This window comes from Phyllostomus discolor, chromosome 3, assembly GCF_004126475.2.
Source record: "Phyllostomus discolor isolate MPI-MPIP mPhyDis1 chromosome 3, mPhyDis1.pri.v3, whole genome shotgun sequence".
Classification (NCBI taxonomy): Eukaryota; Metazoa; Chordata; class Mammalia; order Chiroptera; family Phyllostomidae; genus Phyllostomus; species Phyllostomus discolor.
The window spans coordinates 1438282-1450098 of record NC_040905.2 but is presented as its reverse complement, the minus strand read 5'-3'; the positions used below and the strand labels follow the sequence as shown (position 1 = coordinate 1450098).

At 58.8% G+C, this 11817-nt stretch overlaps 1 protein-coding gene across 1 annotated transcript; it reads left to right on the top strand.

The window, feature by feature from the left end:
- The first annotated feature begins 4276 nt into the window (after nucleotides 1-4276).
- On the top strand, nucleotides 4277-11325 carry LOC114507269 (granzyme A-like). The gene is made up of 5 exons (XM_028525187.1): nucleotides 4277-4346; nucleotides 7161-7308; nucleotides 8757-8898; nucleotides 9832-10104; nucleotides 11146-11325. The coding sequence occupies exons 1-5, from the start codon at nucleotides 4277-4279 to the stop codon at nucleotides 11323-11325; spliced, it is 813 nt and encodes a 270-aa protein (XP_028380988.1).
- The last annotated feature ends 492 nt before the right edge of the window (nucleotides 11326-11817 follow it).

Below are 11817 nucleotides of genomic sequence, written 5' to 3'. Positions count from 1 at the left end.
ATCCATCCTTCCCCCCCAGAACAAGTTCAAAGATGGTACTTCAAAACAATTTCCATTATAGACATGAATTCTCAGCCTTTTCACACACACACACTCATATTTAAAAGTGCAACAGCCGTCCCAAGAAGAGCAAGAAGAGTTCCTCCTGAACATTCGTGATTTGTCACAGTCTCCACGGCCTCCCCTTTACCCTTGGGGGTGGGGGGCTGGGAGTGGTCTAACCCAAAGGAAATGACCTCACCTGAGAAACCGGCGACCACACCGTCGCTGAAATTATTTTCCACTAATAAAACACCAGCCCCTCCCACGGCCCGGCAGAGAAGAAACCACGGACATCCTTCGCGCTGCACTGTATGTCACTGACTGTCGGCACTCGGAGCTGAGTGGCCCCCCGCACCTGGGTGACAGGCGTCATGCAAGCCGCCCTGGCGTTCCCGCTCCTGGCCGCCGGCTGCCTTCTCCTCACTCCTGGAGGTGAGCCGAGTCTCCCCTCGCCTCTTTGCTTTGCTCACGGGAAAATGGGGTGCTGTGTTCACTTCACATTGTGCATGCAGGAAAAAGAAATCACAGCTTAATTTCCAATAGGTTCTTTTGTTCTTGTTTTAATATTTGATTGTTGTTCTATTACTGTTGTCCCAGTTTTCCCCCTGTGCCCTCTTCTGCCCAGCGCACCCCACCCCCAACCCCCCTCCCACAGTGAATCCCCTCCCTGTTGTCCATGCCCGTGGGTCCTTCACACGTGTTCTTCGTCCAGTCCCTTCCCCTTCTTGCCACCATTCACCCCCCGCTCCCCTCTCTTCTGGTCGCTGTCAGTCTGTTCCATGTTTCCATGCCTGTGGTTCTGTTGTGTTTGTTGTTTATTTTGTTCATTAGAGTCCACTTATAGGTGAGATCATATTGTATTTCTCTTTCACCACCTGGCTTATTTTAGTTGGCATAATGCTCTCCAGTTGCATCCATGCTGTTGCAAAGGGTATAAGCTCTTTCTTTCTTTCTGCTGCATAGAATTCCATTGTGTGAATGTACCACAGGTTTTTGACCCACTCATTTACTGATGGGCACCTAGGTTGCTTCCAGCACTTGGCTATTGTAAATTGTGCTGCTATGAACATTGGGGTGCATGGGTTCTTAGGGGTGGTGTTTCAGGATTCTTAGGGTATAATCCCAGCAATGGAATTGCTGGGTCAAAAGGCAGTTCTATTTTTAGTTTTTTGAGAAAATTCCATACTGTTCTCCACAGTAGCTATAACAGTCTGCATTCCCACCAACAGTGCATAAGGGTTTCCTTTTCTCTATATTCCCAGCACTTGTTCGTTGACTTATTAATGATGGCCATTCTGACCAGTGTGAAGTGGTATCTCATTGTGGTTTTAATTTGCATCTCTCTGATAATTAGTGACATTGAGCATCTTTTCGTATGTCTCTGGGCCCTCTGTATGTCCTCTTTGGAGAAGTGTCTGTTCAGGTCCTTTGCCCATTTTTTAATTGGATTGTTTGTCTTCTTGGTGTTGAATTGGATGAGTTCTTCATAATTCTGGAGACAGGAATAAACTTAAACAGGAGGTAAAAGACCTGTACTTGGAAAACTGTAGAACACTGAAGAAAGAAATTAAGGGAGATAAAAATAAAAGGAAGCATCTACAGTGTTCATAGACTGGAAGAGTTTAACATCATTAAAATGTTTATACTACCCAAAGCAATCTATAGATTCAATACTATTCCTATTAAAATACCAATGGCATATTTCACTGATCTAGAACAAATATTTCAAAAATTTATATGGAACCGAAAAAGACTGTTGGGAACCACCCTGCCTGGTTTCAGAAGCTGTAACCCCCCATGGCTAAGGCTGAGTGAGTGACCTTCAGACCATAAGCCACTAAGGAGACAAAGCTTATCTCCCTGGCAGGGGCACTGCCTCTGCTCCTTTTACTTCACCCTGCCTGGGCCCCAGTGCATGATCAGTTAGCCAATGACGGGGAAGATTCCTCAAGGGAGGGGCAACCTAAGACAGGCATGGTCATAGGGGACCCCAGGGAAGGACTTGGGGGGCTATGGAGAATGGGGGTGATGGACCCTCACCCCTCAACTTTGACATAGCCTGAGTCCTCATTCTGTCTGAAAGAAGTCTCCTAATCTCTTGGCTGCCTTACTTCCGCTGCCTGACTTAAGCCTGAAACAATGCTGGAGGTGGGTGCCACCCTGTGCTGGAAAGGGCGGGCTCCCTAGGGCAATCAGGCCTAAGAAAGAATGCATCAAATCCTATGAAACCTGCTTTGCTAATACCCTCAATTTAGATGATAAGGGTCCAAGCAGGAAGTGAGTTTGTTCCCCAAAGTTTTATGGTCCTTTAGCTATCTGACCCTGACTCAGAGTAAGACCTCAGAGTTCTTTGAATGTTATCTATGGTTTAATCATCTCTGCCTCACAATGACTGGTGAGTTTTACAAATACACCCTGTGTTCCTGTGCAAATTGAACCCAATAAAAGCTTGCCAAGGCAAGGGCCAAGGTGCTCTCCCCTTGAGAGAGTGGCCGAGAAGCTCCAAGGCTTTTCCTCCCCTCGAGAGAGAAGCCGCGCCATCCCTGTTCCTCCACGGGACTCAGGGGTCCGTGTGAGTTTGTCTCGTGTCTCATCCACAATGCCACGGACCCCAGGAGCCGGGAGCCACCTCAAAAGACCCCCAGATGGCCTCCGCAATCTTGGGAAAGAAGAGCAAAGTAGGAGGGATCATGATACCTGGCGTCAAACTGAGTAACAGTCCGCTGTAGACAAAGCAGCCGGGTGCTGGCAGAAGGACAGACACAGATGAATGGACCAGAACGGAGGCCCAGAGATAAACCCAGGTCCCTGTGGTCGGTCAGTATTTGATGGAGGGGCATGAGCACACGGTGGGGTAAACGCAGCCCCTTCAGCACACGGTGCCGGGAGGACTGGGCTGGTACACGCACACAGTGAAGCTGCACCACCAACTCACATGGCACACCAGAGTGAACTCAAATGGATACACGATTTAAATAGAAGTCGTGACAACACAGAAGTCCTGCAGGGGCGTCCCACCCGGGGCCCTCCGGCCAGGTGTGGTCCAGGATGGCTATGAGCACGGCCCAAAGCAAAATCGTAAATTTACCTAAAACCTCTTTTTGCTCATCAGTTTTCGTTAGTGTTTGTGTATTTAGTGTGTGTGGGCCAAGACAACTCTTCTTCCAGGGTGGCCCAGAGACGCCCCCAAGGCTGGACGGCCCTGTGAGCAGAGCACGGGCAGTAAAACTTCAGACATCCCACGTAGCGGTGTTTTTGCCGATATATCTCTGGGGGCAAGGGAACTACAGGGAAAAATGAACCAATGGGACCACCTCAAACTAAAAAGCTCCTGCACAGCTGCAGAACCATCATCAAAATGAAAAGGGAACCGACCGTCTGGGAGAACATGTTCGCTCATTTCCGACCGTTGTTAATGTTACCTTTTGCCTCTGCTGAAATAGGCACGTTGACTTACTAAGATGAAAATGTGCCCCCTGTGTCCACAGCAGAAAACCGGAAGCATTAACTGCAGCCGGTGGCTCTCGTACATTCACCGTGGGTCGATGAGGCAAAACCTCTCAGTGAAAAGTTGACGAAACCATTAAACAGGGGGTGTGTGGATGAGCTGTTCCAGGGACCTCCTGGCCATGGACGCACCCTGAACAGTCGCAGCCCTCGGATCAGCCTGTGCGCTCTCGGCTTCAGGATGTGTCCTTGAACGTCTGTTCCCACCGGTCGGGGTCTGCGAGGAAGCGATGGCATCAGCGTAGGACCCTCCAGGGAATGTACAGGGGACACCTACCGATGTCAGCACGCAGTACAACTCCCACTGAGCCCCGCCGTCTGCTGAGTGCTCTACGGACCATCACTCACCTAATCTTCCGCAGTGTCAACGTTATCAGCCCATTTTCCACATGGGGAAACCAAGGCGCAGGCAAAGTCATCAGCTAGAAAGTAGCCGAGCTGGGGTTTGAACCCAGAGCCTGTACCCTTCACCACACACCATGATATCACTCAGCTCAACCATGCCCGCAGGGCTGGGCTTCTCAAAGCGGGGTCCTGAGCTCCCAAGGCCAAGGACAGGCGTCAGGACATCAGGGACCCTCCCAAACGACATGCTAGTATTCACATGCACACGTGTGTCTACACTGGTGTGTCTGAGAAATTGACAGCTCAGAGATAGAAGAGGTGAGGGGATACTTCTTGAGGAAAACAGTGAGTCACTCTGGGAAGAGTAAGGGTCTTAGACGCCATGGAACTGGGTGAGAGCGCGGCTTTGCTCGCTGTCAGTGGTGTGGGCTTGGGCGAGTGGGTCGCCCCAGGTAAACGCCAGGCTTCTGTCTGTGCGTGGGAGTCACAATGCCCCGCCCCCCCACTCCCCACCCCGCCACACTGCGGTCGGTGGCAGAGCCCGGTCCGGAACAAGCCAGTGGCTGGCGAATCCTAGATGCTTTCGTGGTCATTGTTACTGCCGTTGTTTTCTTTGACTTTAATGTAACTTACTGAGCTGTCGTTCCAACTGACAACCACATCGTGGCATGTGGGGAGATCGTTAAGACCAGTGAGGCGGGCCCCAGCCTGAGACAGAGGCCACGCAGCCCGCGGTGGGACCTGAGCAGACTGGGGGCTGGGTCAGGGCGACGGGACTCCTCCCACTCTTCTCCCACGGTGGGGGGGGGGGGGTGCTGGGTAGGCCTTCAGTCTCGGGGTGGCTATGAGCTTTCAGAGAAGAGACCCCGTGGTCTGATGCGCCCCACCTCCCTGAGACTGGGAGGGGGTAGGTGTTGTGTTACAGGTGCTGTGAATTCCCGGGGAAGAGAAGTTAAGTGTTGCTTAAATGCCGGACACTGTTACCCAGAGAATCTGCAATTTTATCACAGGAAATTAGAGAAGCTAGAAAAACACTCAACCTTGAACAATCGAAAGAATAACAGCGAGTCACGTTGGGGCCATTTTTAAAAAATCACTTTGCTACCAGTTCTCTTTTTCAGGGCCGGATCCGAGGCGTCACGTTGGACGCCAAAGGCGTTTAAACGTGATGCCTGTGAAGTTCATTCTAACAACACTTCTCTGTGGGCCGCCCCCCTCGGTGCAGCCCCACCTACGGAATCTCGGTTTCTTTCCGAATCCTTTGGGATTACACAAATAAACAGATGCCTGCTCCATGCACACCCCCGGCCGCCCTCCCTGCCTCGTGCACACCCCCAACCACCCGCCTGCTCCATGCACACCCCCCAACCACCCGCCTGCTCCATGCACACCCCCAGCCACCCAGCCTGCTCCGTGCAACCACCCCGCCTGCTCCATGCACACCCCCGGCCACCCTCCCTGCCTCGTGCACACCCCCAGCCACCCTCCCTGCTCCATGCACACCCCCAACCACCCAGCCTGCTCCGTGCACACCCCCGGCCGCCCAGTCACGAGCTTGTTCTCGGGCCTCTGAGTCCCTTCAGCTCCCCGATTCCTCTCCCTCCAGGGGCTCAGCTCACGTCCGGCCCCGTGATCGTGGGTGTGTTTGTCCACAGCTTTGCTTGCTCCCTCTTTCTCCACCGAGTCCTTCAAGGGTGACAGCTGTGTTGTGTTCACCCTTGCGTGACTCTGCCAGGGCCTGGACCTTGAAGCAAGGCCAAAGTCCGCCTCACGAGTTTGCTATTTGTCTCTCCCTCCCTACGGGGGGGGGGGGGGGGGGGGGGGGGGCTCACCGTTGGCTGTTCAGCTACAGCATCTGTCTTCCAGCCCCACCCCCCTCACTCAGCCCATCTGCCTCGCCTCCCCGCCGGGTCACTAACACCGAGTAAGAGGAAAAGATGCAAACGCACTGAGGTCACTAAGCCCTGCAGCCTCAGTGCCTGCGAGCGAAGGTGTGCCGGGCTGGCGTGGGCTCCCGGAGCAAGGCGGTGGGTTTCGTGTCCCCGTCAAGCACACAGGCATCATGGGGAAGTCCCGAGATCTCCAGCCACACCGAGCCCCCGAGGCCCAGGAGTCGCCTGGCGCCCACACTCGAGGGGTCAGGGCACAGGGGGGCACGGGCAGCACAGCGTGGCGACCGCACACCCCTCGCAGCCGGACCCTGGAAATGCGCCGCAGGCATCGCAACAGCGGGGGGAAGGGGCCCCGGTCCCGTGAGCCTCCAGGCCCAGTCAGAGCCCCGGGTGCGCCCCACTGCCCCCCAAGGGCACTTCTCAGGTGCCCAGACCAACGGTGCCTTCACCTGCACAGGTGTGCGTCCACCAGTGAGGGACCTTCTGACCTGGACAGTCCCGGCGGGCTCCCAGCACTCCGGCCCCTGAGCGGGGGGTGGGAGGGAGCCCCGCGCAGTCCCAGGAGCAGAGAGGCTCAGTGTGGGCGCCAGAGCCTAGTCCGAGTACCCGGCCAGGACGCGGCAGCCCCAGCCCCGTCCCCCACTCCGGCCTTCTGCCTTTGATCCCCCCCCACCCCCGCCCTGGCTGTGCACACCCCTCAGCAAGCAACCGTCCGAAATGCAGATCTGCCGGTAAACACACAGCAGGGGCATCGCTGGGGGCCAGAGTTGCTCCCGCCAGGTCCACCCCAGAACTGCCGGGGCGGCAGGCGCCCCACAGCCACCTGGGAGTGTATCCACAGGCGGGCTCCCAGGCGCCCCCCGGGCTCCACACCAGCGCCCGAGGGGCGGGCCCAGGGACCCTGCACTGCCCGTGAGGACTCGGAGTGGCCATCGTTAACACCGAAGTTAGAGAGAACCAGTGGGCAGAGAAAGGAGCATTTGTACCTAGTTGTCACGTTTGCCCTAGCGATTTCAAAACAAGAAAGGGAAAGCAATTTAGACATTTTAAAAATAATAAAGGCCTAACTTAAGAGGAATGCTTGCTCATACCAAGCGTCCCCCACCTGCCCCCCCGCCCCCGACGGAGCCCTGAGCTCACCGTGAGGAAACAGCAGCGACCGTGTGCACTGCAGGGACGAGATGCCTGTGAGACGCTGCCCAGGAGGCCGAGGCCTCAGGCAGAACTGCGTGGCCTCCCTGCCCTGCCCGGCCCCGCCCCGCCCTGGCTCGGAGCAGCGGCTCCCGGGGCCTGGAAGGCGCCCAGTCCTCCCCGCAGACTGGCTCAGAGCAGCAGGGCCGGGCATGGGAGCCCTCACCCTGGGCTGTTTTCCAGTTTCCCCAGAGCCCCGTGCGAGCATCGTCGGAGGGAAGGAGGTGCCGCCTCACTCCAGAGGCTACATGGCTCTCATCGAGGGCCCGCGGCTCTGTGCCGGCGCTCTGGTCACGGAGAACTGGGTGCTGACGGCCGCTCACTGCGCCCTGTGAGTAACTCGGGGCTCCCCTCGTTCCCGAGGCAACTGTGGTGGGGGGGAGGGGGAGAGCATGGCCCTGACCTTTCCAGCCAGGGCAGGGGGGGTGCAGGAGGCAGCGGGCAAGTGCGCTTGGCCTTCTGGTCTATACTCCTGCGCCTGCTAGCACCGGCCTGGATGCTGTGGAGCATCCAGCTGAAACGCACGACCCCTTTCTCAAATTCTCTTAAGATACGTTTTCACCATAAATTATGAAATTATTAACGTTTTGAAAAGCAGGAAAGGTGAAAAGGAGGCTCATCAGCCCGTCCGCCCCCACGCCATCACTGCTGACCCTCCGCTGTGCATCATGGCAGGCTTCTCCGTAAGCAAACCTCACGCAGTCCCGCACACTGCGTCCCCAGAGCGAGAATTCACGTGGCCCCGCGACGCTACAGAGTAGCCTGAACCCTCAGGAATTACTGGTGTTTGACGGTTAGACTTCGAAAAATGGCGTTTTCCTGTGGTTCAAGCTAAAGCCCGTCCTGACTGCGACCGGACAGTCCGGTGGCGTTCAGCACGTGGCCACGCCGCGACTTCCTTCCCGAGCCCGTGCGGTCGCTCGTCACCAGGGCCGGCGCCGGCGCCCCGTGCGCGGCGGCACGGACTGCAGGAAGGAGGAAAGGGGCTTGGAGACCGGCTTCTCACGAGGGAGACCCACGGGGACTCACGCATCTCGCTGTGTGAAATGGGGGCGTCCCGAGCGGGAGCTGCCGCACAAGGCACACTCTACATGAAGGGGGCCGTCGGCCGGGTTAATTCAGAGGCCGTCGTAGGGCCGAGTCAGCCAGCAGGTCAGGGCCGGCGGGTGCCGCCTCCGCAGCCCGGCCTCCGCACGCCGCTGGGCGGACCGGCCCCGCCTGCCCGCTGGCTCGCTCCTGGTCCTGTGGGTGCACCCGGGCGCCTGTGTGCATTTGTTTAGACTCCGATTTATTTCCCTACAAAGTCGAGGTGCATTTCTTCCTGTTCCAAGTTGCACCTCGAGAACCCCACGTCACCATCCCTGAAGACAAAGCCAAGTTCTTGGTCTCCCGGAAGCTCAGAGCAGCTGACCGCTGCCACTTCTCGCGTCCGAGGGCCCGGCCCCCTCCACCAGGCGTGGAGGCCGCCAGGGGAGGCCAGCGGGGAAGCCAGCAGGCCACCCGCACTCCGGGCCTCTGCCTCGGCCCAAGGCCGGGGACCCCCTTCCTGCAGCCTCCGCCTGAAGAAGAGGCGGGGAAGCCGAAGCAGCCCGCGACGGCTCACGTCTTGGGAGCTGCAGGCGGGGTCACTAAAACACCCGAGAGCCCCCTGCCTCACTGCGCGAGTACGGAAATCCAACGGCCGCTGGAAAGAGCGCATGGGAACACGTTCAGTTCGCGCTCAGGCTCAAGGGCGTCCGCTCCCCCGTGCCAACGGCTTCCTGTCCATGTGTCTTTCAGGAAGGGCAGGCCTCGGGTTGTGCTGGGGGCCCACTCCGCGGCCCACAAGGAGAAGTCCGTGCAAGTGTTTTCCGTCAAGAAGGCGGTCCCCTACCCCTGCTTCGACCCGGCGTCCTTTGAAGGGGACCTTCAGCTCCTTCAGGTACATGTGCTTTTTTTCCCCCCAATAACTCTTGAAATAGCGAACTTTTGAAATTTGGTTTGTCTGACCTGAAAATGATCTTTACGCCTGTGGCCCCGAGCCACGGCGGGCTAACACCGGGGTGTGGGGTGAGGCGCACGGCCCTCCGGGACCCGGTGCCGCGGCCGCTGCTGCGGGCGCTTCCTCCAGTGGTGACGCAGCCGGGGCGCCCCTGCAGCCGGCCACCGTGCGGGTCGCTGGGGTTTGCTCAGCAAGGGAGACGGGAGGTGGGGGGGGTGCTGGGCGCACGGCAGCTGGGGAGGGGTGGGTGCGCTGCAGAAGGGGGCACAGTCCAACGTCGGGGGGGGGCGGGGCTGAACGTGACTCGGTGCGCCTGTGCGCATGGCCGCTCTGTGCTCTCAGAAGGTCCTTCTGCAGCTCAAACGGTTCAGCAAGGAGGGAGGAAAGAACTAGAATTGTCCCCCCCCCCGGGCCTAATCTGGGCTGGTCGCACCGCCCCCTCGCCGTGCATTACCTGAGCGATGTGGGCAGCGAGCCGGGAAGAGGGCAGTGGAGGCGGGGGGGTAGGAGGGGAACTGGTGTGCACCTGCCCGGAGCCAGTCTGCAGACCCGTCACTCCAGACACCTGAGGCCACCTGTGCGGCGTGGCCAGGCCCGCCCCGCAGCTCCGGCCGCAGGCCTGCCAGGAACCTGCAGGCTGTCCACCCCTGGCCGGTCAGCTGTCCCGAGCTCACAGGGCCGAGCTCGGCCAAACCACCCGTGAAGGTGCGCCAGGCTTCTCCAACACCAGTGACTGACCGTCAGGCAGCTGAAACTGCAGCCTCCCCGTCCCGCGGCGTGTGAGGACACGCCCACGGGCACCTGACACGCCCCCTCAGAGCCACGTGCCGGTGCCCAGCCCGCTGTCCTGGCCTGAAGCTGCCCCTCTTTCAGCTGGAAGGCAGAGCCACTAAAAGCAAAGCTGTGAAGATCCTCGAGCTGCCCAAGACGGGGGACGACGTCCAGCCCGGCACCGGGTGCCGCGTGGCAGGGTGGGGGCGCCCCCGAAGGAACGCCCGGGAACGGGCGAAGGCCCTGAGGGAGGCCAACGTCACCGTGATCGACCGGAGGACGTGCAACGACGCGGCGCACTACGACTTCTCGCCGGTCGTGGGCCGCGGCATGGTCTGCGCCGGGGGGAGGCGCGGCGAGGATGACGCGTGCCAGGTGAGTGCGTTGCAAGCGCCAGGCGTCCCGGGCCCAGGAGAGGAGGAGGCGAGCTGGAGACAGGAGGACGGGGATGGGGGGGGGGGGACAGTTGTCACTGCTTTCTGTGCTCAAGGCCCGTGAGAGCCACCGCCTGACATGGCCACACTGTGCACCCTCTGTCCCCGACGAAGCCTTCCGCTCGGGGGGCGTCCCCTCCTTCCTGGCGGTCACTTCCAGGTCACCGTTTCCCCGCCCCCCCACCCCCCCGGATGTTGCCCAGACGTCTCAGGAACAGTCATGACAGCCAGTGGGACCACACCTCCTTCTGTCCCTTGGGCCCCTCAGGCCCCCGAGACAGGCCCCGCGATGGCCGGCTCTGTTTGACGGGCGAGGAATCGAAGGCATAGGAAGTTTTGTGACTCCCCCTGGTGAAAGGGCTGTCCGTGGGGTGACCCTCGATGGGGACGGAGGCCACCCAACCCCCAGCTCTGCACTGTTAGCGGCGGCCTCTCCGGGTGCCGAGAACGGGCAGGACCAGGGTGGGACCGGACTTGGACCCCCGGTGTGTGAGTGGCTGGCAAGGTCGGGGAGAGAATGAGGGGACCCGATGAAACTCTGAAAACGGCTCCTAAAAGTTGTCTGAGACAGCGCAAGGACGACGTGGTCCTGTGTCCCCCGCCAGAGCGAGCAGTAGCTGAGGTCCCATCCCAAGCCTTCGCATGGCCCCGACACTCGGTTCTGCCCCCTGACGTCCACGGACCGAGAGCAGAGAGAGAGACAAGCATCCCCCCTGCGGCAGGCTTCCCCCAGCAGTCTGTCCCCGCCCGCCCCACCGCGGAGAATGAGCTCGCACCTCTTCTCCTGGGCGGTCTCTTTCCAAAGGAAAGTGATTGGAAAAGACCCACGAACCTGGATGCGAGAGCAGACAGTCAAAGAGGTGTGAGAGTGGCCTTGAAATGCGCAGAGCGAGAATGTGTGTGAGTGAATGAATGAATGAATGAATAGATGAGTGAGTCCCAAGGAAAACCCCCCCATTTGCACTGTGACTCCCTGCTGCAGGGTGACTCCGGAAGCCCCCTGATCTGCGAGGGCGTCTTCAGGGGCGTCACGTCCTTTGGGAAGTGTGGCGACACTCGGAAGCCTGGGGTCTACACCCTTCTGACCAAGAAGCACCTGAACTGGATACGGAAGACCATCCGGGGCGCCACCGGACCTCCCTGCTCCGGAGCGGGGAGCTGAGGCGGCCCCCCACCGCGGCGAGCGCAGCGGTTTTGCCTGGACCCGTCTGCAGCCCCTCCCCGCTCTCCCGGCCTGGGGGGCGGAGCACCGCCCACCCGAAACGTCACAGAAATGACTTCCTTCGCCATCGGCTCCTAGTGCATCGTCTGTGACCTCCGTCCCCCACCAGGCGCGTCCCTGGGGCGGAGGTTCCCCATTCCTGACCCTTTGCTCGATTCAGAACTGTCCCTTTCGCGTTTGTCTTTAAAAAGGAAGCACATTGAGGAAAAGTTAGAATGTTCTTTATTTTTCAAATGAAGTTTTACAATACCCGTGGCCTTTGGAGTCTACAGCCTGATATTCTACTCGGTGTGGGAATAAGGGGAGGGGGGAGGGGGGTGTTGCTTCTTGCTACCTACTTCCGTGTGTGTGCATTGTTACGAAGTGTTACATGGGAAAGGCAATGAGAAAGACCCGGAGTGTGCGGGAGATATCGGGAACCTTCAGACTTTG

Excerpts from the sequence above, each read along its gene's own strand:
- LOC114507269 (XM_028525187.1), top strand. The coding sequence starts at position 4,277 with ATGGAACTGGGTGAGAGCGCGGCTTTGCTCGCTGTCAGTGGTGTGGGC. Across the intron at positions 7,309-8,756 it reads ACGGCCGCTCACTGCGCCCT|GAAGGGCAGGCCTCGGGTTG; the intron begins GTGAGTAACTCG and ends TGTGTCTTTCAG. Across the intron at positions 8,899-9,831 it reads GGGACCTTCAGCTCCTTCAG|CTGGAAGGCAGAGCCACTAA; the intron begins GTACATGTGCTT and ends CCCCTCTTTCAG.